Source organism: Diplotaxodon limnothrissa, linkage group LG11 (genome assembly GCF_057381915.1).
Source record: "Diplotaxodon limnothrissa isolate DT_005_m linkage group LG11, D_limnothrissa_male_GT1.1, whole genome shotgun sequence".
NCBI classification, from domain to species: Eukaryota; Metazoa; Chordata; class Actinopteri; order Cichliformes; family Cichlidae; genus Diplotaxodon; species Diplotaxodon limnothrissa.
In genome coordinates this window covers 34836033-34861815 of record NC_140606.1, presented here as the reverse complement: position 1 = coordinate 34861815, position 25783 = coordinate 34836033, and the positions used below count along the sequence as shown (strand labels likewise).

At 39.3% G+C, this 25783-nt stretch overlaps 1 protein-coding gene across 1 annotated transcript; it reads right to left on the bottom strand.

Annotated features, from left to right (window-relative positions):
• Positions 1–757: 757 nt before the first annotated feature.
• On the bottom strand, positions 758–12460 carry ica1 (islet cell autoantigen 1). Its single transcript, XM_085365891.1, has 13 exons — positions 12418–12460; positions 10384–10413; positions 10092–10263; positions 7444–7516; positions 7176–7299; positions 6372–6570; positions 5407–5532; positions 5129–5227; positions 4934–5034; positions 4271–4317; positions 3512–3742; positions 1028–1108; positions 758–890 (listed from the first exon to the last, which is right to left on the bottom strand). The coding sequence occupies exons 2-13, from the start codon at positions 10398–10400 to the stop codon at positions 769–771; spliced, it is 1392 nt and encodes a 463-aa protein (XP_085222017.1). The 5' UTR covers positions 10401–10413; positions 12418–12460; the 3' UTR covers positions 758–768.
• Between the last annotated feature and the right edge of the window lie 13323 nt (positions 12461–25783).

Sequence of the window (25783 nt, the reverse complement as noted above, 5' to 3'; positions counted from 1 at the left end):
AAAATATTACTACTATATTTGTCAGCGGCCTGTCATCACAGGCTATTCAACAGTAAGTGACCGTGGACGCCTTGAGTCGGCTTTTGGAGTGAGCTTTCTCAGTAAACTGAATTTAAGAACTACGTAGTCATAATATGCCGATACATGCAACCAGGAAACATGGTAAATTTGCAAGTGATGCCACAGTGAATTAGTGAAGTTAATTTTTGTTAAATATTTTTTTTAAATGGTTACTAATTCATATTAACCTCCTAAGACCCGAGCTCTTCCACGACATGCATTTTTAATTTTTCTTTGATATTTGGGCGTATTGGGGCCCAATGAATGTAAAAACAAAGAATTACCAGATTTTTTTATTTTATTTTATTTTTTAACCTTATTTTTGTTTTTAAGAAAAAATAAGAGCCGCATATGAGGATATTTGTTTAAAACTTTGATAAAACAGTAGCAGTATAATGTCCTCATAAGTGGGTATCAGGCGCTTGTAGAGCAAAATTGAGTATTTAGGTCTAAATAACCCAAAATGTGATGTCCACATATGTGGACGCCAGGTCCTAGGAGGTTAAGGAAACTAGACAATCTGCCTGTCTACCTGAGACACCCTGTCATGTTCCACTTTAGAAAGAAAATATGAATTATTCTTGCATGAGGCCTCTGCAAGTCAGATCAGGCTGCTTTTTTTTTTTTTTTTTTTTTTTTTGTGTTTTCTGTTTTTAAACTTATTTTATTGTACCCCTTACAAGGGTAAAATGTGATGCAGAAGAACAACTATGCATTGTGAAGTTCGTGCTCTGTGTTGGTTTTGCCGATCGCGTCGGGATTGGAGAGGGGGTCCAAGTCGGCAAACAGGTTGAACCACGCTGAGAGATCTTTGGATGTCCCTTCTGCCTCTGTAAAAAGATTTGACGAGGTAAATATCACTAAGAAAAGTCAGCGTGACGGTTTGGCGTTGGCTTTCTAGTTTATCCATTTCATTCTTATTTTCTAATGTCTTTCTAATGTCTTGACTTATATCGCCCAGGCCTACCTCTCTCTGCTGGCTTTGGAGTGCTCTGATTGACTTCAGATGAGTGCTCAGTTGCTTGAGTGGCAGAATGTGGGGCCCAATCTGAAGAGGAAGCATAGATTCGGGTTACTCACTAGGAAACTGTTACTGTGCAAAAGCACGATCCAACACGAGTCATTACACTCCATCGCACACAGCTGATGACTCGTCCCACAGAAAATCAAAACATTTACTGCATTGCAAACATTTTGTGAATACAAAACAGAAATTGTCTTGTTTCAGACATATTTATTTGGTTTCCATTCTTTTCCGTGTCTTGAAAATGCAACATGTAGCAGCACTTCATGGCTCTGGAGAGAACAGTGAAGTGTGCTGTACATTTCTTACTTAACCAAATGGAGAATTTGTTTTTAATTGTGTATTGTTGTTTCACCTTCAGCAGAACTTTTGAATAAGCTGAAGTACTTCGTAGATTTTACAGTTGCACCCTGACCTTGCCTTTTAAGTCCTACTGCCTGGATCTGAAATTGCTTGGCTCTTGGGAATATGTGGATTTTTTTCCTCCTCCCTTTGAAGATGAGCCGTTTTAGTTTTGATTTGCCAGTTTGGACTCCATCTGGAGTTCTGTGACTTCTTTTGGATCAGTCTGCTCTGCTTTCTGTTGGCTTGTCTGCCTCTTGAAGGGCTGACCTCTTTCACCACTATTGCTTCAATCCAACATGCTCTAGAATATAATAGCCCTTTACTGTCATTGTGTACAATGACAATAAAGGGCTATTCTATTCTAGAAGACGAGAGACGTACTGAATATTATCCTATGGCAGAGTCCAGCAATAACAAGGATGTTGGTAAAAGTACAACTTAAAACCTTTATTATAGGCAAAATTCATCAAACTTTGTGTTTTCTTTAAATACAGTTTGGCTGCTGATCCTGTGCAATTTTTAATTTAAACAGTGACCTTTAACCAAAATCCCCTCAAAATGCTTTCTGTTTAGTACAAGGTTGTCAAGGTCATGCCATAATCTTACAGATAACCCACAGCAACTTGTTTTACAAGCCTGAGAATGAGTGCTAGTTACAGCATGCAGTATTTAATAATAAGAACAAGTAACCATGTTTAGAAGCAAAATAAAGGATTTTTTTTCCACATTTCTACCAGTTTCACAGCCTGATCATGCACTCTGAATATGACTGCAAAAGAGCTCTGATGTAAATTTAGTTTTGCAGTGGAGACAGACAGCTTTCAATGGGCTTGTGCTTTGGAAGTCACTCTGCAGATGCACAAAATTTACTGAAGGTCTAATTTGATATGTATGCCATATTAAGTGTGTGTGTGATAAGCCTCATGCCAACATTTGAGAGGAGAAAAAGAGAAGAGGCACGCTCTGTTTCCCTGTAAACTGTAAGAAGCAGTTTTGCATTTCAAGTCAGCCCCTGCAGCACTTCTGTTTGCACAGATTGACTACCGCTCATTTGCTTTATAACGATTTTATATTTCTACCAACGCTGGGTCTAATTATTGTTGGTGTTTACAGTTTCGTGTTCCCTTAATTTGGGGTTCAATCTGTCGTACCAGTTAAAAGTAGAAAATGCATGTTTAACGGCTTTTCATAGGAAGAGACTGAGGCCTCAGTATATTTCCAAAAGTCACTCACAAGTTAGTCTCTCCTGATATCATTTGTTTCTCCTTGACCTCGCCCATCTTGCATATATTTACAGGACTTTTCTTTCTCAATGATTGTTTTGGGATTGTGGGAATATTCCCACAGTAATGTGCTGTGACTCATGAGTTAAATCTCAGTCATGCTACAGTAAATCACTCACTAAATCATTTTGTCTGACCTATTGCACTTTAATGATTAACACTGAATTGCCGGATTCTTATATGTGCCTCGGAAATGCAGTCAAACTATAAGCAGTTTTATAGAAGTGTGCAGCTTGCAACCTTTAAAGCTGGAAATTCACAAAACTAAGTTAACAATACCAGATGAGAATCCAAGCCAAGAGGAGATGGAAAGTAGTTGGCAATTACCTACGGGTAAGGAAATCTAATTGCTGTATTTTAACAGCCTCCTGCTATTACTTTGACAGATGTGGATTTGATAAATCCTTTTAAAGCCACTCTTTTGCCTGTGTGGAAACCATTGGGGAGGAAAAAGCAGCTCATTTTAACTCTGCCTTTTGGTGATTTTGCTAATGCACTGATTCAAAGAAAAACTGTGTTTATTAGTTTTTAGGAATATGTATCTCTCCTTAATGTGTAATTAAAATAAATTATGGCTAATTGGTGGTTAATGGTGGCTAATTTTTCCAGGTTCTGCATGGTGGTCATGGTGAGAGAATCGGTCTAATGGTGCAAAATCCAAATGGTCTATTCTTTTGATTACTAAAGAGCTTCCTTGGACCAACTTGCCAATTTTCTGGTTCACTCTTGTATAGTAGCACAGTTGCAACACACACACACACACACACACACACACACACACACACACACACAGGCTGACCTGAGATGGAAGACTGCAGATTATTCAAACTCTGGTCCAAAAGCTGTGATGGTAGAAAGAAGTTTTCCTTGTCCTGGGCCTCTGTTGGTCTGGTGGATGCAGCACTTGTTCCTTCCTCAGTCTCTCCAAACACTTCTGTCCACTCCTGAGAAAAATCCCCCTCATCCACAGACAAACCTCCCAGGATCTCATTCAGTAAGGCCATGCTGTCTGTCTCCTCTCCCTCCGACTCTGGGAAGCAACAAAAAGTGTTAATTTAAAAATGTTTGGATGATTTTCTTTTTTTTTTTTTTTTTTTTTTTCCCCCCCCCCCACACAGTGTTTAAATTTTCACATTAATTTTAATTATAATTATCTAGATTCAAGACAGCTTTCCTTTCCTTAGTTTGCTTTGCCATTCACTATGGACTCAAATCACTGAGGGGACCATTTACACTTATTTCCACCTCCACATTTGAATTCACTGACTCTACTGATGTGGCTTTGCATGATTCACAGTTCAAAATAATCCTTGCTCATCTTGCACTACATCTTTATGCTGGGCCTTCAGGTCACCCTCTGCTTCTAACAAGTGCTCCATCCTTGCTGTAACCCTGAACTGTAGAAAAATTGGTGCCAGGATTGATAATGGGTCCCATTTGTTCTTAGTTTTGTTATTTTCCATATAATCAGATTATTTAACAATGAAGTCAGTTATTATTTTCAACCTAAAATGCAATTTAAAAACACAATTAAATCTTCAAGTTTTACATCTTTTACCTTCTCTCGCCTTGTCGCTGGTGTTTTCATTTACAAGAGAGATGAGTCTGTAAAGAAACAGAAATTAAGCTTATAGCATTTTGTTCATAGGTGACATACACAGTGTGTCCTCATCCCAGTGGGCCTTCAATAGATCAGTTTTTCTCAGGTGCTACCTGTCCTTTTGTCATTGGCACCAATCAGGAGACATTGACTCTGTTTTTAGAGACCTAAAAGTATGTGTTAGGATGTTGAATCCATGGCGCTGTCAGCTAGGAAGTCATGGCGTGGTAGTTTGTTTTGTTTTTTGCTGGTTGGGTGTAGGACCTAAAAACTGCTTGGTTAGGTTAGGGAATAATTGTGGTTTAGGTTAAAGTACACCCATTCACAACCATAATCCTGATGGGCTTGGAGTTACACCCATTTCACACTAATGCCATAACCTGTTGCATCACACACCGCCGCCTAAGGAAACAGTCTGCGTAAACGAGACATACCAGTGGCTTTAAGAAAACAGCCTTAGTTGATGCCTCGGGGATGAGTCAGGCTGACCTACAGCTGGCTTGCAGAAATTCTTTGTCTCTGTTCAGACTGAACATTGCCCATACATGTACTCGACATTTTCACTGTTTTTCGTACGCGTTTGGTTTTCTTGCATAACAATAGATATTTCTTGAAGCTCACTGGTCGTCTGTGGTTTCTTCTTTCTTTGCTTCTTCTGTTTCTGCCTTGACTTTATTTTTCCCCTTCTTTTTAGCCAGTTTGTCCACAGGGTCTTGTAAAGTCTGGAACAATAATTGGAACAAAATCATCGCTTATTGTCATTACATGTCTCCAGTGTCAGCATTTAGTACTGTTATTACGGAGACTCTCTCAGACCTTAATTGTAGAGAACTCATAATGCTGACAGCCCTTGAAGCTCTCATGGATGGCTGCCATGGTGTGGGATGTTTTCTCCCAGAAGTGCAAAAGTGTTGTCTAAGACACGCACACAAGAAACAAGTTACACGCTCAGCTGCTCAAGGTAAAAGTAGTAATTCACCCCAGCGGGTGATAGTTTAGACCTGCTGACTAAGCCACATGTGGCAGAGCCATTGAAAACACCATATTTAAGCTCGGTGGAGTGTACGCAGACAGCTGGGACTTGTGAGGCGAACCTGATATGTGGTTAAGACGTGAGAGAGGAGGTTGCAGCGGCTCGCTCCCAGCAGGTCCACTTTCTGGCAGACGTCATTCTTCAGTTTGTCAAAGCTCGTTTTGGTTGTGCGCACCTGAGCCTGAACCTGAGAGAGAATATATGTGAAATGCTCCCCACCTAGTATTATATGACACACAAGGAAAATGCAAACAGTCGAGTTCTTGTTCACATAACTGTAAAAAGTGCTGGGTTCTTGCAGGCGGACCACCATCTATGGGTATGTTCTGCCCTCTGGTGTCAGGTTTTATAACATGTTTTCTTGCTTTTTGGTCTGTTGTGTTGTTAATGCTGAATTGATTAGTAAAATGGCATTTGTAGTTATTTCAACATGGTCTACATGTTTTAGGGTTTTAAACTGTTGTCCCACTAAAACAGAATATAAATATGAACCAGACGAAGCACTGTAAGCTGATGATGGACATTTTCCAGTGTTTCTGACATTTATTTTTAAGACTAAACATTTAATCAAAAAAAATTGACAGATTAATTACTGATTGCTGCAGGCCCTGCGGCGAAGGAAGAAATTGAATTTGTGGAAGTCATAATATTTTTGCCAATTTCCCACAGACTGCGTTGGCAGGGCTCTGATATTACTGTTTTTATGTTGCTCTAGGCGGGAGCAGCACTTCATCATATCAACAGTGGGGTTGCAGTCTGAGAAGTACCCTTTAATTAACAAAAGAACAATTAATTGGATTATATGCAGTTGTGACTTACTGGTATATAGACATTATGAATTGTCACAGGAGGTGCAGCTTAAACCCTGAAGTGTCACTTTGAACTATCACGTATGCCTGAGCCCTGAGATGGGCAAAACTAAAGAGAATGCAGGCATTATTTGTGCTAGTATGTAAGCTTTTCTTTCTGCTATGAAAATGATTGTTAATCTCTTCATTGCTGTGCTCTGAAAAGAACAAAACAAACCTTTCTGAATTTCTCCATCTGTTTATGTGTATCTGGGTCGAGCTCCTGAGATACGTCCTTCATCCAAAGCAGCGCTCCACGGTACTCAGTCCTTGACTGCTCCATTCGATTCACTGTCAGCCACGTGTCTGAGATGGCACGATAACGGAACGTTTCCACCTCCTGGTACAAACGGCACAGCGGGTTCCTCAGAGCCAATCTGCAGGGTGTCGTATTAAACTCCGTATTAAGGTGCTGCATGTGGCTTGGATCATCATGTGGAAAATTTGTCATGTCTTGTCTACGCTGCAGATTAGTCTGCTGATTTATTCAGCTGCACTGAAAAGTATCTCAGCTCCAGGACGAAAAGCTTTAAATGATCTTGGAAATGCAAATGGTGAACTCAAGAATCAAAAGATGAGCAATGGGGAAAAAAAAAAAATAGAAATACTGGCAAAACCAAAATCGTCAACATGACTTTCACGCTGCCGCTGATCTTACAAAATCTAAACAATATAATTTACTAAGTTATATTAATAATAATTATCACCACTACTGTCAGACTGACACACAGATTCGGACACGTAAATGAAATCCCTGTTTTCAGTAGAGTGAGAGTACCTATGCTGTGTAGTAACCCTGTTATCTGCTCTGTTAGGGCAGCTATTTTATTGCTCCTGATGAACATTCCTGATATGACTCTCCATCCTTTTTGTGGATTTGGGGTGATACAGTTGGCTGACCTTTACTTGAAGCTATTTTCTAGTCCAGCATGTGATTTATTTTAAGGATGTGGCAGATTGTACATTGATCCGTGTCCCCTACCTCTGCTGTGATGAGAAGCAGAGAGCTTTTCCTGTGGCTTGCATGATCTTTCCAGCTCTGGTTTTATCCTGAGAGCCCTGGGAGCGCAGGAAACGACCCAGCTCATTCTCTTCTTGGGAAAGGACTGAACAGTAAGAGAGAGAAATCACTCTGGATGGATATTAATATCTTAAGAATGTGTTTGTTTTGGTTGACATTCTAGAAGTCTTAAACTCAATCAGTAGATTCGTTGTACTCAAAATGATTTAACAATTATATTTGAACTTACGGCAGATCCTCCTCTGATACTGCTCAATGACCTTCAAAAGCTCCATGCATGTTCTCTGAATCGAGTGGAAGACCTGCATAACAAAACAATATCAGCATAAACACCTAGTCAAATGAAACGTTGTAATTGATGATTAATGATTAATGGAATTGCCGATGATAAATCCCTAATGATTTTAAATGAACCATCTACACAGGCCGAAGTCTGTTTTCAGCAGACAACACTTCTGTTTCATTGTGTTACCTAATGCAAGTTTATCATGTTAAAAGGCTAATTGATCATTTAAAAATCTCTTTTCCAATTATGTTAGCACAGCTGAAAGCTGTTCCGATGATTAAAGATGCAATTAATTTAGCTAGTTGAGTTTCCAAAGCGTCAGCTTTTCTGAGTTCATTTATTGTGTCAAAACAAGGAAAATAATAATAGAAAAGGGAAAAGTGTCTTTTCAAACTCTTTATTCTTCTCAGAAATTAATATTATTCTATTAATGAAATTGCCAAATAACTTTTTCTCTTACAACAGTACATACTTTTCCCTTCATAGAACAGCACAAAATTACTCCAACAACAATAGAAAGAAAAGGTGGACGCGCCAATGCACAACTGACAAGTCCATCAGAGTCTCTTGTCTGAGAAACGGATGCTTCTCGGGATCTTAACCGGCAGCTTCACTAAATACCTGCGAAACTCAGTTTCTTCCAACAGTGAAAGGTTTACTTCTGTATTTGTTGGCATAGTTGCATAGGAGAAAGTCATATCCAAGTCTGGCTGAGAAAAGGAAAACGCTGAGATGAAACATACATGGACAACATAGATCGTGGATGGAAGAAGATTGGAGGTATTTGGGCCACAAAGAGTATTTGTGAGGTGTGGGACAAATGGAAAGATACTGGAGCTTTATGACACCTTCTGGTGGTGGTAATCTTGGAGGTCTGGGTGAAAGGACCCTGGAATAAGAAAAGTCAGTGCTGTGGCCTGTGGATATTGTTCAATTGGAGCCAATTTCTTTTTACATCAGGAGACCTAAACCACAAATTCAAACTGTGCAAGAACTATTTAGAGAGAGCACTCAGACAGCTACGTTCTGACTATAATGGAGTGGCCAGCACTCCCCAGTCTCAATACTAGACTCATTGGTGTTACAGCTTGACTGTATTGTATGCAAATGCCCATCAAATCAAAATCTCTGGTACTCTTTACTTTTTTCACAAAAAATCCTGCAGAAATTAGAAGCAGTTTTTGTTTTTTTTGTATTTTAAGTCTTTACTGTGGAACTGGATTGTGATCCCGTTTGCTTTCATGATATTTGAGATGTTTAGATCTTTATTTGGCGTTGAACTGTAGCAAGTTGAAAGGAGCAGACAGATTAAAAAGACAAAAACATCTTTGAGATGTGGAGAAAATGAGCTGGCGGAGTGCTTGATGCCAAGCATGGTGGAAAACTCTTATGGAGACACTTTGTGGTGGGAAACTCTGAGAGTTCTACAAAATAAAAAGAACCTTGAACAAAAAAGACTACTTAATTTTGCAGCACCATTTTCCCCAGTTTCTTCCAACAGGCCAATAATCGTGACTCCATACCAAGCAAAACTGGAGAAGAAGCAGTCGGCTAGTAACCTGTCAATAATCAAGTGGCCAAGCATTGATGGCCATTGTACCATCAAACCAAACTAGTTGGAGGAAGCATAGAGTGAAATTTCTTAAAATTACCTGAAAACAGAATTTAAAATACAAAATTGTTTTTTCAGATTAGAAATCTTATTTCAAACCCTTACTGCCCTAAATATTCATTTTTTCCAATTCATGTGTTTGATAGGTTTGCATTTAAAACAAAACAAAATGAAATGAAAAAAAACAAGAAATTCTGACCTCAAGCCTTTCAGCAGTGGTGTAAATAAACTATTCAAAAACTGAAACTAGAATTTGTTATGGACATTCTGCACCTCACAACCCGGCACATTATTTCTTACATATTTGTAATAAAAATAATTCAAAAGACAAAAAAAGAGGTTCAGTGAGTTGCATTAGTGGAGGTGTAGCAGACAGCTGTTGGCTACAGCTGCCTGTGTCCGTACATCTGTCAGTCCTCCTAACTTTAACTGTTACTGGTATCCAAATGAATAGGTTATAAAAATAAATTTACCCAAAGAACAGCTGATGTTTAGTTAGGCATGGTAATATAAAATCGGAACATAAACTAATCTAACTAAATGATTAAATACGTGGTTTTTTTTTAGGGTCATTAGTCTGTTTGCACCCACAGGAGTCACCTGACCATTAGAAAAAAAAATCTGCAAGTTTAATGCGCTTCTCCACTGACTTCACTTTATAGACCTGGAAGCTCCGCCCATCTTTTATATACAGTCTAAAATTGAGATGTTTATCAGGGGCATGGCCTAGATTAATGCTGGATGTTTATCAAGTATTGATTTCATGAATTAAGTTCTCCTCGCTCCAGTAATGGATGCCAGACGAGGGGGAGGGGGGTCGAGCAACCTAATAAAACTTTTAAGTCTCGAGCAATTTCTGGCATAGTGTAAATCAAAAAGCCATTTTAGTCTGTGCAGCCTGCCTGAGGGAGGGTACCTTCAGCTGTCACTGAGCATGCTCTTAAACTATAAGGCCAAACCGTTTAATACTCCTGCTCACCTCCAGCTTGGCATCCAGATCTGCGTCTGAGGCGACCACATGCTCGTCCTCCTTCTTCCCGGTGACCTTGATGAGAGTCTGCTTGGTTTTCCAGTATTTCTGCTGGAACTTGTTTACCACAGATGAGTCTTGGCTTTGGATGAAGCGATCAAGATAGTCTCGGGAGTAACCACTGCAATGACACAAAGAATGGTGCAGTGCTGTGACTGCTCCCTCTCTTGGAAAGAACTTTATAAAATCTTTGGAGAACTTATTGATTTATGTGAAATTATGTCCACAAAGATATACTTACAAGTTTCCTCCCTCCATTTTCTTAGATTACCTGAGGGGTAAATAAAGTACTTGAATCAGTATTGATGTGGCCGTTGGTTCGAACTTTTTTTTTTTTTTTTTTTACCATTGACTCCATATAATGCCTTAGTCACCTTATATTCTGTCTTATATGATAACACCTTGTATTTCTAATGCATTAGAGAATACATCTGCGCTTAACAAAATCAGCATTTTCTTCACAGCTTTGATGATAAAGCCAAACTTTTACATGTCTGCAATGATAGTATAAGGTAAGGGTGTTGCCTTATACCAGTATTGACAATAACTAATATTTTGAAAGATATATATAAATACAGTTTGATTAAAAAATAAAATCATATTCGAAATAATGCATTGGTGTTAGAGTGAGGAATAGACTTTCTCCATCGCCTTTCAATCCTATTCTGAGTGAGTGTAATAAAAAGTTGATGGTTAATGAGTGATAACACTATTTTTTTTCATTTGTTACCATGATGACTGTGGAGTGAAAATGTTATTTTGTCCTAGGAAGGTTGTTAAATGTTATTGTTGGGCACTTTTTTTAGGAGGACCTGACATTTACAAAAATGTACCAAACTATTATGAGAAAGTGACCGTGGATCACTTCAGGGTTTTTCAGATACTGGAGCGTAGAGCCAGTGAGGTGGGCAATAAAAGAAAATACAGTGGAATTCTGAATTTATAATTTATTCACTTATTATTTATTTATTCATAATTGCATTATCCATCTCAAACAACTTAGCAGAAGGGAATTTAGTAGCTCATATGTCCTCTTTATTCTTTTTATTCTTTAACGTTTGTTGTACAAGAATGCAAAGTGACAATAAAAATCTATCATTGAAAGACAACCAACCAAACAACATGCCAGTTCTGTGCTGACATTTATTTCACCGAAATTTAACTTGGCTATTTTTTTAAAATAGTGTGAGAGAACCTCTGAATTTGTACAAAATGACAGCCAAAAAAGAAAACCCTCCAAAAACTACCTCTTTTCACCTTAAAGCATAATCTTTAACTTTTACATGCAGTAAGTTCTTTTTCACTTTTATACAGTGTTTCAAAAATTAATTAATTTAGCTCATATTCAGCTATTAAGGTTTTACCTCTGATAATTTCCCCAGTCCTAACTCTTATTTTCAGCTTCTTTGGAAAATGACTGCAGGTCGTTGACTACTTAATAAACAATATTTATCATAGACCTGTGCTCTGTTCAGAGTGCACACCACATTTACACTTTACATCTGCTGTGAAAGGCTCCAACCAGCAACCCTACACCCTAACTTGGGGGAAAAAAGGGGGGATAGATGAAGTTGTTATACTGAAGTTATTTATTTTGAAATTAACCGACGTTGTACAAATGACATATGAAAGATACAATTATAAACTGCATTTCTCTGAAGCTTCAGTAAAAGTTGACGGAATCATAACAAATGGATTCAGACCCTGGACCCTGGAGAGACTCGACCTTGTTGGTGGATCATCATGACTTCTATGCTGGATAATAAGACGTGCCCGAGGACTTGGCTTATTTATATTTCTACCAGCTTTGTTTAATCATCGCCGGGAGTGGGATTTAGGTATCTGTGCCCGTTCTAAACATGGCAGAGGAGCACCACCTGTTTCCAGTGAGCGCCTCGCCTGCTGTGCATCATCACCGTGAAGAAATTAATAAATAATCACCATATCCTGCAAAGAGCGCGCGCGCGTCACGACTCGTTTAAAACAAACGGATGATACGTTGCTGTCGTTTGCCTTCCCCGGTAGTAACAGTGTTTATAGAAAGACCCTGCAAATAATCTATACCTCTAAACAGGTAAACGTATGCTCATTTACGTCCTGATGTAAACTGAGCGGTTTATTCAGCAAATCCGCACTGGCAGAAAGAAAGCGCACTGTGCGGAAACCCAGCAGCTCCCCCCCCCCCCCCCCCCCGCCTTATCCTTTAAATATAACCGATACATATCACAATAAAACCGAGAGCATAGCAACATGAAACAGTTTGTTCCACACATACCTTTCCGCGTCGGTGACATGTAGAAGAGCCGCTTTATTTCCTCCCCATCGCCACACACACAGCAGCTCTGCCTGGCTGACAGGCCCTGATGTACTGTATACAGCTACTGTATGTACACACAGCTGCTTCTTCGCCACAGCTCATTGTCCGCGTGCACGAAACACCGCTGACGTCATCCAGACTTCGCCCCCTCCTCCTCCTCCTCCTCCCCTCTCCCGCGCTGCATTCAGCCACTGCCCCACGTTAGTGTGCAAAGTGGGCAGATGTCTGTTGACTAGAAAATAATGACGGAGAGCAGCTAACGGAGGACACACACACACACAGTGGACGTTTCATATTACCCCCTCTAATGTGTTCTACATTTAGAGCAGTGGACAAAATGGCAAATTTTTGCAGGCTTAGTAATTATTAGCACAAAGGAATAACTCTATTCTTAGAAAAATTAAAGTAGAAAATTACTTAAATGTTGCAAAAATAAGGGCAAATAACAATCTGGACACAGGAAGACTGGAAACACTGTATTTGAACATATGGGAACACACTGTTGCACATTTTATTGTGTAGTCAGGTTGTACTACACAATATGGGGCGACTGTGGATCAGGGGGTTGGGAAGTGCATCTGTAACCGGAAGGTCGCCGGTTTGATCCCTAGGCTCTCTGTCCTGGTCGTTGTGTCCTTGGGCAAGACACTTTACCCTACCGCCTACTGGTGTTGGCCAGAGGGGCCGATGGTGCGATATGGCAGCCTCGCTTCTGTCAGTCTGCCCCAGGGCAGCTGTGGCTACAACCGTAGTTTGCCTCCACCAGTGTGTGAATGAATAGTGGTATTGTAAAGCGCTTTGGGTGCCTTGAAAAGCGCTGTATAAATCCAGCCCATTATTATTACTTCACATGAATAAAATTCTTCCTAGTTTACAAATCCCACAAATATCTACATAGAAATTGTGGTTAGATCTGCTGCCTCACAGCAGGACAGTTCAAAGGCAGGTGGGGTTTGCATGTTTCTCCATATGCTTGCATAGAGTTCTGGTGGATTCACTTAGTACTCGGACACTTTTGCACTCAAACACCTCACCCCATAACGCAGGACTAAAAAAACCAAACAGATTAAGATGTGCAAATAATGAACAGAGCAAAACTGGAAAATAAACAGAGATATTACAGGAGTGCTCTATGACACCTCTGGTGAGGGTAATGAACAGGGTCAATGGTGGTCACCCACTGTCTTCCTAACAGTGAAGATATTGGCTACCTACACCCAAAGCACCCAGACAGCTATATCAAATCCTGATCTTAGAGCTGTTCAGACATATGGTAGTGATGTATTCTGACTAATTCATGCACACTTTATTGTGTGCATGAATTAAATGGAAAAAGCTAAATCTGACACTCAAACACACAATAACAATGACATCTTCCTACACCAATCAGAACATTTTCTGTGGCTCCAGATTGTGGTCAGGTAAACCATCTTTCTTCATGATTGGTTGCACTTTGATTAGCAGGTGGGTGAAGTCAAAGCCACCATTGCTCTATAGCTCACCAGGATGAGCTGGCATCCCATATCCTGAAAGCTATTGCAGTGCCCTGAGTCTGCCTCAGACCATCTCCTGCATGTCATTTCCTTGCTTCCCTGTCCTCTGCGCTGTACTATCAGTAAGTATTAAACAGAGAGCAAGGTTTTAAAAGGATGTAAACTTATTGCGGCTGAGTTTTTAATTTGTAACTTTTTATTTATTTATTTTGGTGGTTTGAACATCAGAAGGCGAGCACCATCTGGTTCCATAATATTGAAGCAAAGGCAGGCATCTCTGGAGCTGATATCTGTAAAAATGGAGCACCACTTATACCAAAACAATTTAGATGAATAAAAAGCACTAGGGGACAGGGGGGAAATATGTAAATTTGGCAAACTTTGCCTTTAAGTAAAACGCAAACACATCAATACTTCACTTGAAAAGCTTATGCAAGTAAATACTTCTACACAGAGAGCACTTTCAGCACTTTCTTAGCCACATACTAAACAGGCAAATAGAGGTTAGAGGATATTACATTTCAAGTGAAGTCTTATTCATTTGACCTTGCAGTTTTTCCTCATTTGGGCCACGCGGACAGGTGAAAATCATTTAAAACCTGAACAGACATGAACCTAACCTAAAGCCTAAAACCTTATCCCTATAACCTAAACGCTAAACCTTATGACCTGCTGGATGCAAGGAGGATTTAAAAAAGGAACAAATGGGAATCGATCAGCCTTACCTGCATATAAACTAATGTGTTTAATATGCGTTATCTTTATTTGCTTTACATGCACACGTGTCCTCTTTTCTTCTGTCTACAGTCTTGTGCAGACCTCCACCAGTCTGCTCTCAAAATAACTGCTGATGTTTAGTTCTCTGTGTGCCCAAAGGATGGCAGTGCAACACAAAGCAGTGGAGCTGCACCTTTAATAGTCTTCTCTCTCCTGTTTTGGGGCCCCGAGCTTTCATCTGTTGGCTTCAATTTATTTCATCACAGTATACTGCAGCTGATCTAATAGCATGTACGTTTTGTTGTCACCTAAAGGGAATTTCTTGTCATGCTCCAAATTGATGTACCTGTTTGTCGCCTTGGACAGTATTTGTGCTGCACAGTCACAAGCAGTGTGTGAGCAGCATACGGCTCAGTCGATTTCACCGATCAGGCACCGTGAGGTACATTTAAACAGTACGTTATGGATCTATATTTGGAAGGTGTGCTTTATGTACAGCTTAATTTGATTATCACCCAGGGAATATTGAGCCCTTTGATCCTTCGACGCACCGAGGTCACTTTGTGCACAATGGAGCCTGATTTCATCCTGGATACATCCATGTTGTGTTTGTTGGGCTATTCAGCGCCTTTCGTTAATGTTAGAATACCATCTGATTTTGTAAAGGAATTTCATTACTGTGCCTTGGCATCCTTCCCAAGCCATACCTGAGACATCATCCCAAAGTCTTTTGATATGAGCAGATGGATAGGGGGTCTCTTAAGGGGAGGATGTAATCTCCATAAAGCCCCATGTCCTTCAACCCATCTGATTGTCTTTCTGCGCTCACAATCTTATCTTCAGGTCCAAGATGGTTTTAAAGCAATTTGACTTCACTTAAATAAGACAGGAAAACAATTAAGTGATGCTGTTGGGGGTCTAATTCAATCAGAGGAATTCCTCTCCGATATTGATCAGAGACTATTGATTTTCTCTGACATTTCCTTACTCTTAACTCTGCACTGTGCTTCATTTGAGAGATTTTCCTTTGTATTAACAAGCAGTGTCTTTCATACTCCGCTATCATCAGCTCTGCATCAACTAACGCCAGAATAGCCAACATACTGATCCCCTTATTTTTTTCTGGGACACAGACTAAACCAGACTTGTGACTGGCCTCATTATGAAGGTTTGCCACCCCCTGAGAGTGCCCGACCTGACCCCAAAAATTGCCCAATTGGCTTTTTCCATCTGCGCTTATGTGTGGTGATGGGGAACCATGACATTTACATTTGCACCACTCCAATATGATCCCTTGCTCTGCACGAGTTTTCGACACAGACTATAGCTCAAAACCGGTCACAGGATCAAAAGTGTCTCTTGCCTGAAGGAGCCACTGAGTCGATCCTTTCCATTTCTGCACCAAATGGTGTTTTCTCTCTCCTCCTCTCTCTCTCTCTCTCTCTCTTCTTCTATCTCTCTCTCTCTCTCACCAGTAACTTGCTGGAACACATTTAGATCCTGAGTAGAACTCCTCAGTGCCCACTCATCACTCTGCGTGGTGTTTGAAGATTACTACGCTCAGAGACATCCTCACTGGGCATCCAGGCAGCTTAGAGGCCAAAATCCATAATCCCTTACCCTTCATGGGAATTCTCCATGCACTTCAACATGCTGAAATACAGCCCCGCTGCAGCAGCCACTCATGGCCGAGGAACTACTGCAGCCGGAGGCCCAGATAGATGGATGACATGTCTCAATGAATATGGGAGAAGTGGAGGAAGTTAGATTTAAAAATAAGTTATATACCACAGATAGTTCCTTCTCTGAAACACGCCGAGTAAAGGGATCTTTTTTGCAAGGTGTTTTATTTCCAAGATATGCTTGCACACAACTTAAGTTGGTCCACATGCGCCGCTAACTGTTTTATGCATACCATACCAGCCCAGAAGACATTATTTACTGAAAATATAGGTGCCGTTCTGGGACTCAGCAGTTCCACGGCTTTTCTAGCAGTCGTCTCAATAAAGAATTTCCTCTGAGGCTTTGGTGCCTTATTAAAAAGCGTAAATAAGTGTAGTTCCTTGATTCGGTAATCTGCATGAGCGAGTAATATGTAAAGTTCAGCTGTTGTAGCTGAAGGACCAGTGGGGTTTTCCTCCTCTAGGCTACACTCTAATGCTTTGTTAGTCTGCTGTGCTTAAACCTGTTTATTAGCTTGGGGACTTTGTCTTGCAGCAAACGAGAACAATAAAAGTAATCTCACATTCACATTTGGTATTTTCTCTTTATGAAAGTGTTTCTTTGCTCTGAACCTTTTTCCATTTTCTTTTCTCACCACATAGGTAAAAATATGAGGGAGACAAACAGAGCTGTTCCAGCGTTTTTAAAAAAATTTTATTTAACAAGGCAGGACCAAACCACCAGAAAATTGGTTGAACTCAGTTTAATGAGTTTAATTGCGGACAGAGCTTGTGCTTCCATGAAAATCAATGACCAACATAATGGTGGCTGCGTTGGAGGACACGATTCAACTACGAGGTCAAGAAGTTAACAAAATGCAGTCTGATTATATCTGTAAATACGTTTTTGATATGTTTTCATATTCTACTGAAATTATTATTGTTGGTAATATCTTTTGGTTTTGAATCCTAATGGATAAACTAAGCATAATGAGATGTTTAATTTTAGTTTAATATTTTATGGTTAAATTAGTATTTTTCTATTTGTTTCTTTGTACCCTTACTTTAATACAGGCTCCACAGCTGTATATATATATATATGTTTTGTGCTTTTAAATGAGCTTTTAGTGCATATTACTTGATACACTGAGGTGGACAACACTGTTTTCCCAGACAACAGGGATCTGAACACCACCTTCTATACCCTTCATTTTGTTAAGGTTTAAAGTTAGAGGCGTGGCTGTGTTGAGTGACAGGTGCGCCAAGAGCAAACCCCATAGGTGTCTGTTAGGTCTTACCTCCATTAATTACACTTGTGGAATTAAACCTGTGCGCTGCCTTTGGAGCATTCTTCGTTGAATTACCTGACAAATAATACGGCCTGCAGCACTCATGGTTCAAGAGGTCTTTGCTTTAGTTTTGGTGAGTAAAACGTTACTGTTTTTTAGTGTGTTAGCTTTAATTAGCTAATATGTGTGCTTTGCCCCTATACAGTCTATGGATGGAGCTGTTAATCACCTGATAACTCGGCACTAAACCCATTTACACATGGTAGTCTTAAGTCTGGCTCCGGAAAACCAATGTTAGATGAAATGCTAACACAGAGGCTTCCAAATTCAGAATCCAAAACCAGGGTGTGACGTCAGTGTGCCCGTGCAGTCTTTTGTCAACAGCAGGCGTGTGAAACAATGCCCGGGGGCCACAATCGGCTGGCAAAGAAGCCAATTTGTCCCCAACAGATGTGAAGGAAGGCGTAATTTTGGACCTTTTTCTGTATTTTCATAAGTTTTACCGCTTTATCTTTAATGATAAATATCTCCCATGTGGCCATTCATGCAACACTACAGTAATTAGGTAATAGATAAAAAAAAAAGTGAAATGACAGGAAAGTTCCTGTTTTGTTTTGAGGTTTTTCTCTTTTGGTTCTGCTATAGAAAATTCTGTGAATTAACTTTGTGTTTTATAATTACAGGACAGTCAATAAGCTGCAGCTAACAGATCTTTCTTTCATTTATTACAGCAGCATTTCTTTATCATGTATAGATGTCCTGTTGAAGTTGAACTTCTTATATTAAGATATCTCTTCGATTAAAGGTGCAAACGTCTTTAGCCTGGGCTTCACTGATCCAGCCCACAGCACGTGGTGATGATAGTTAGTTGAACATCATGTAGCAAGCTGGTTTCTAAGTCTGCACTGCAGGTGTAGTTTTTGTTTAAGGATTAGAGGAAAGCAAAAAAACCGAAAAGACAAATCCTCACCCAGGAAACTTTGAGCATCATTTATTTCATTACTGGAATCTGTTAAATCTTTCTGCACCAGTTTTATTATTTATGTAGAAGAAAATGCATCACATAACAGTTCAAAGCATGCTGGAGTACAATGCAGCGAGGCTCTCGAACATTCTGTGCCACTTTCAAATAATTAATCTCAGCTTTTCTCATTAGCATTATCACTGCTAAGTCAACACACATATAGACATAGTTTACTGTTCTGTTCTCTCCTGTGTTTGCCTGGTTTCAGAGGTGAGAATCAGACTATAACAAGCTGACAGGTTTGTCTGATATCATCCTGCTTTTGTGGGTTTTCTTTTGAGAAGTAACCTGCACAAATGTGCATGAAACATCTTTTCATCTCGCTGAAAATGACACTGATATGCTTTAATTTATCAGCTCCTGCACTTTATTAGCTCAGGCGTGTTTCAGCAAGATTTCAGTCTATGTACGAATATAAAATCTATCACACGTCCTTTTTTTGGGGAAGGATTTTAAAAGTCTCGCCCATCTTTACTGTGTTTTTGATATTTTTAGAAAACCAAAGGCAACATAATAATTAATATCTAGTGTAATCTCACATCACAACTTGAAATAATGGAAAGAAATCTCTGTTTACATTCATGGACAGGAATTGTCTTGTTGTTTCGTGTCAGTCAGCTGTATGTTATCAACAGTCTTCAGCAGAGACTTGCCACCCTGGCAACCGAGAAAACAAGCCTTGAAAAAAGTGGCCACTGTTTTATTTTAACCATAGACAATTGAAAATATGGACAAAGTCACTGAGACAGCGGCGACTGGTTTGTGAAGTACAGTTAAGTGGTGTTACCACAAGCCACTGACTGTGAACGCTCATTGGCTAAAAGCTTGTCAATTTCAAGTACTGGAAAATTCCAGATAATCCTCCTTTTTGATGCTTAGAATGACCATAATTTACAGTATGAACTTCATATTTTATTCAGTGTGATTCGAAATTAGCGACTGAGTTCAGAAACTTAGCAGAAAAGTGTTTAGTGAGGTTCAAGATCAGGGGAATGAGGGGCTGCTTTCTCACAAATATCTAGATAATCAAAATCACAAGGGTCTGTGTAATGGCCCTCTGCTGGCCATTACACAGAATGTATATTTATGGCACTATAGTGTTGGCTTTACTTTTAAAGATGAGATACTTCATCAGTCTTATACAGGCTATGATTTTAACCCTAACTAAGATCATTATCTAAACCTAACTAAGTTGGTTTTAGTCCCTAAACCTTTTTTAAAAAAAGTGTTTTTAAATGCTTAAACCACATTGAGTAGTTTCTAATAAAACACAGTTGAAGTGTAAAAACCTTCCATTTGTTGGATTCAAACCATGCTAAATATGTTCTTCCATTGCTAACCCACCCAGGACTTTTTTTCTTGCTTTTAAAAAATATTCGGTTTCTGTTCGTGGACACAAATCAGCACGTGAAACCAGTTAGATGAAAATTTGTGTCCGGGAACACAAATTGATGGATTAAAAGGTGCAAGTGTTTCATGAAGTGGCATAAGACAGCGAAGCAATTTTGGACCTCATCTTCTTTCTTCCTTCCGGCTCCTCCATGCATCATAACCTGCCTGTGTGCTAGAGGAGAAGAGGAGATGCTGTGCAGCTGCTGAGTGAGATGCGTGTGTGTTTGACTGTGTTGGGGATTATTAAATTTAGCAGAAAAGATTCAGTGGCTGTAAGAAGCCTAAGGAATAATTCATATTTCAAGAGTGAAAAGGTCAATTTTTGGACATCGGCTGCTGAGGAATGTGGGCGTTCTTACTTCATATAGCGGGGTGGGCGTTTAATCGATTAATTGATGTTATTTATTTTCAGTCAACCTTTTGAAGGCAGTTTGCAAGGACATGCTTCAGACTCATTCGTTTTCCCATAACAGGTTGCTCCAACTTGGACAAAATGCCTGTGTAAATGCCCTTGGTCAGCAACCAGCCGGACTGCTACCCAGCACTACAGGCCTAACCTGTATCAGCAGCCCTCTCTCTCTCTCTCTCTCTCTCCTCTCCCCGCTGTTTGGCATGCTCCGTGGCACGGCGTGCTGAGGGCAGATCGTGTCACCGAGCTGGCACCGGCCTGAACTCGTTCAAGGTTACTCTTTGATTTAATGGTGATGCATTTTTTAAAACAGCATCATCCCTCTCTCTCTTGCCACAGCTCCTAGTCCATCTCTGTCACAAACACTGGCTGTGCATCTCACCTTTAGCAGTGGAAGCACCGGGAGAGGTTGTTTAAGATATAAATCAATGGCAAACGAAGCCCGAGCTCCAGAGCAAGCTGGCCCCGGTTGTTGTACCTGCCAGCCTGTTTTAAAGGCAGGACGGTGAAGGAAAATTCTTCTATATATTTAGTCTATGACATGGGAAAATGGTCACTCATCATGCAGACAGCTTTCTGTATGAGAACTTAAAATTAATGCTGTCTGCAAAGCCTTGACGGTTTGATACATAACCAGATGCTGTGTAATACCTTTATGGTTTTCTCTTCCCTTCTGGAGATGTAAATGATGGAGAAAATGATCGGTTTGTTCTTTTCATTGTGTCTTGCCTATTATAAATAGCGTTACCTATCTCTGTTCTTCAGTGATGTTTTTGACAGGGTGATATTCACCAATCATCGCGTCTTCTTGCTGTTGTTTCAGTAAACGTTGTGTATCATAAAAATAGATTTTCAACCAGTTGCTCGTTTCCTCTGAGGGGTAGCTGTTTGTGAATTGTTGGGGGCACAGTCGTCACACAGACACACGCGAAAACGTTGACAAGATCAAATACACTTTTAACTTTTCTTCTCTTCTTAACTGAAATTGAATCTAAACTATTCAGGCACGAGAGCATCGGCCTTTGTGTGGTGTGGCAGGCTGTTATGGATGGAGATGAGCATTTCTGATAAAGAGAAAAAAGTGATAAATCAGAGGATAGAAACGGGGCATATTCATGAGCTCTGTAATCCTCTTATATCTTGTGTCATTTTGAAAAGCAAACACATCTTTGAGATCGGTACTTGACTGTGTCAGGTTCGATAAACCTCACCTCCACCATCTGAAAAATGTTAACATGATAAGAAACCTGATGAGCAGTAATGTCTGGAGCTCTAATAACTTCACTATAAGACTCTGTAGTCAGAGGAGCACTAATGCAATGCTTTTTAAAAATTTTGTAAATCAGTTTTTGATGTATTCCTACAAAGTTTTGCCCCATCAGTCACACTTGCCTACAGACTAGTTGGTGACCCCCTGTCAACCACTGGAGAAAATATTTTTTCCCTGAGTGGTTGCTGCCAAAGATGGCTACTGCACCATCCTTGCGGAGGTAATCTGCTACTGGCTCGTTCCCTGTAGCTTGCACAAAAGATGTGAAGTTGCCTGCCAACTTGAGCAGCAGTAAAACTGTGAAAAATGCGAGCGAAATCAGAAAGAGGAGACCATTCCCTTCAGGAAGACTTAACAGTGGTTGGTTGATAACTCTTAACACTTCAACCAGAACATTTCAAAAGAAGCAACTTTTATTATTAAGGTGATGGTTTTTCCTTTCCCAGTTTGCGTCACACTTGCACATAATCACTACTGCTCGAGAAGCTGGCGAATGTCTGCAGACAAGTCAGTCTTTCATAAAAAATACGAGTAACCATCCCGATCTGCTGGTGAACAAAGTAATTGGTTTTCAGTTCTGTATATACCTTTGTGACCTTTTTCAGCTGTCAGCAATATTCAGCATTTACTCGCCAAACAGTTTTTGCATACACATTTTTCCTTAGTGGTCTATGTGTTACCAGGAGGTGCCAGCTGGTCTCCAGACCTGTGTGACTGGGCCCTAATAAAATAAATGGAGAAAGGGGAAAAAAATGAAACGCGTAAAATTTAGGTAAACGTATTAATTCATGCTAGTTTTACCTATTTATACTGAGTTATCTCTAAATTTGGGTGTTAGCCATAGACTGTATATAAAAGATAGACTTAGCTTTTGGCTCTGAAAATTGAAGCCAACACAGAAAAGCTTTGAACCTGCATTTCTTTTTTCTAATGGCCAGCAGAGGGCATCTTCTCTGGTTGCAAAAAGAAGTTAGATTTTGCAGAGGTCATTAGAAAAATGACATCTGGTGAGTTAAAATAACTTGGGAGTCTTATTTGAACACAAAATGAAACTCACTTTGTGAGGCCTAATTGACAGGCCTAATTGACAGAGAGAAGAGGGCAAGATTTAGGATTGGTGATAGGATTGACAAGTTACAAGTTTTAAAAATAATGCTAATTAAATTATTAATTTTGGACACAAAGCTCAATTTTACCTTGAAAGTGTCACAAAATTATTGTAATTTGAGAAGTGTTTAGAGTCTGACAGATCAAATCCTACTAACCTACTGTATGTTTTTTTTTTTTTTTTTTTTTTTTTTTAAATGACCCGACAGTAAAATAATGAAATGGCAAAACCAACACTGTTGCCTTTGTTGGTAATCTGAGAAGTATAGTTGTGTGTACTTGTTTCATTTAATAAGCTATTGTTGACAAGCTGAAATGGGAAGTGTAAATATTCATGGGACTTTTAATATTTAACCTCAGAGCCTTCAGACAGTGTTGTGATAATTATTTCACTTATTTTGTGCTTAGACTTGGATTAGACTTTGATTATCGTGTCTGTAGTTTGTAATGTAAAGGTTTAGCTAGGTCAAAAAATGAACAATCACCGGGTTTGTGTTAATGTTAACATATTAATAAAATCAGCGTTTCTGTTATTGGAAGGTGCACAAGTAACAGGAAGGAGACTCGAACTGAGAGCTCTGTTTCTAAAGTACACAGATCATAAAATTGCATGAAATATATGGGCATAAAGTGCATGCCTTCGGTTGTGTTAATTACATTTTATCCTTTGCGTTGTTATACAATACTGAGTTCATGTAACTTATTCTCCTTACAGCATGCTTAAGATAAAAAAGTCCAACTTGTCACTCTTAATTAGACATTTTAAGTAAAACCAGCTAATCAAATTTCAGTCACCTTTAAAGGTTAAATGGGGAGAATAAGTCTTTTTTTTTTGTTTTTTTGTTTTTGTTTAATTAATCTACGTTTAAATAATTATTTTATGAATTGTGGATCTGTTTATAAAGCACGAAGCCCTTTTCTGCATATTTGATTGCACATATTTAAATAAATAAAATCTTGATTTTAGTCGCATCTGAACACTTACAGAAAGAGAATCAAGATTTCTGATTACCAAATCTTTTCTTCAGTGTTATAAATGTGTCAAAACGAGCACCTTGTAGACGCTGTTATCAGCTACAACATGGTATTTTATGCCCTGATTTTTCAGCTGAAACTAAATGAATATTTGGTTAATTAAATGTAACCCCCCAAAATAATTGCTACTTTCTGTCCTGCACGCAGATGAAATGATTAATTGATCCGATTCCTGCTCTCTCAGTTCAGAGGGTCGCTTGACTTGGTGTTGAAGTCAATAAGCACTAAAGGAAAACTGCTGCTCAGCTGATCTCAATAAACACTTTCTTAATGAGTCAACTTACTCGAAAGCTATTTTGAAGTCTTTTTAGTGCAGTATGATGTTCATTTTGTAAATTATGGCCTCGTTTAGACTCAAACAGACAATAAAACGATATTCTTTGTGACAAGCTCGTGCTTGAGTCACTTTCATATGAGTATGCAGCGCGCTTCTCAGTCTAATCCATCCCCTCTCTGTGATTTTCACTTTAAAAGGGAAAAAATTACTAACAGAAGAAATGTTATATATGGTTTCTGGCACACGTATAGAAATCTTTGGGACCCCAGTGGAGTGTTTTGATCCAGCTTTTTAATGTTACCATTCAAGCTGGTTATTTTCAATATATTTCATATGCATTAAACTCATACTGGCATTCACCGTCCTATAATTTTAATATTAATAATAAAAAAAAAACCCTAATACTGGGCAAAACAGCTAGTTGTCTTTGATGCTAGTTGATTTTCAAACACAGGTAAACTAAACCCCACAGTGACTGAATCCAATATAAAGATTCATCAGGTGTTGTAATTCTGTAACTGATTTTATGTATCTTTTTGCATCCACTGTAACATAATGAGAACTTTCCCATCACTCTTTGTGCATGCGAGTGTGAAAATCATGACAATACATGAAAGGAGGGCTTAGCGTTCTGGTTAAGTGTGAAAATGACTCTTGTCTTATCTAATGGGATAAAAGGTTGGAGACTTGGGAGACATTTGGTGTTGAAAGCAGACACCCAGCAGACAGACATTTGAAAGCAGCCTAATTTCTTTCAGATTCATGATGAGCTCAGCGGCATTAGATCATAGATGCGCAAAGAGCAAAATGGGAGAATTAGACAGTCGCGGCTGCTGCTGCTGCTGTCAGCCATTATCCACTGAGGTAAGAACTGACAGGGCTATGATGCTAACATCCATTAGAGCAATTAACTGCGGCACATAGGTGTCCTACATTTTAGGTGTGTGAGGTGGTCTATTAAAAGTATTCTAAATTTTTATTCCTTTTCAAAGGAAAAAAAAAGAAACAATACAGCAAATGTATTATAAGCAGTGGGACAGAATTAAATAGAGCGTAAACTTAATTTCATGTTGCCACAATTCATTCGATTCATATGGGCTTAATAGTATTGTTCATTTTCCTGCATATTTAGGGGTGAAGTGTTCGTACCTGGTTATGTCTGGGGGGCATTAATTCTGACTAATGAAATGACTCTATCCTCTGTGGCGTTTTAATCTATTCACTGTGAAAGTAATTGACAAGCCCACAGTATGTGCATTAGGATGGCTCCGGCACCAAAGGACAGCTGTCACTAAAGCAATTAAAATGACAAAGGTTAATTAATTCTCTGCAGTTTTTTACCTGATATGAGACATTCACAATGAGTGAGTTTTCATTTTCAGAGGAGTAATAGTGTTTTGAGGAGGGTAATTTATTTGTGGTTTAAAAAAGAAAAACACCAGTCATTGTCTGATGGAGCCTTTAATATGTCAATACCTCACACAAAACTGTGCCCCCAGGACAGCTTCAGCCCCAGATTTGAAATGCATTCTGCAGAAGGACATGATCTGAAATGACAATTGCTTGTTTTTGCCTCTTTTTTTTTTTCAAAGCAAGCTCCTTATTCTTTGTCCTGTAGCAACGCAAACAGAATGTGATTTGTTTTTAAAT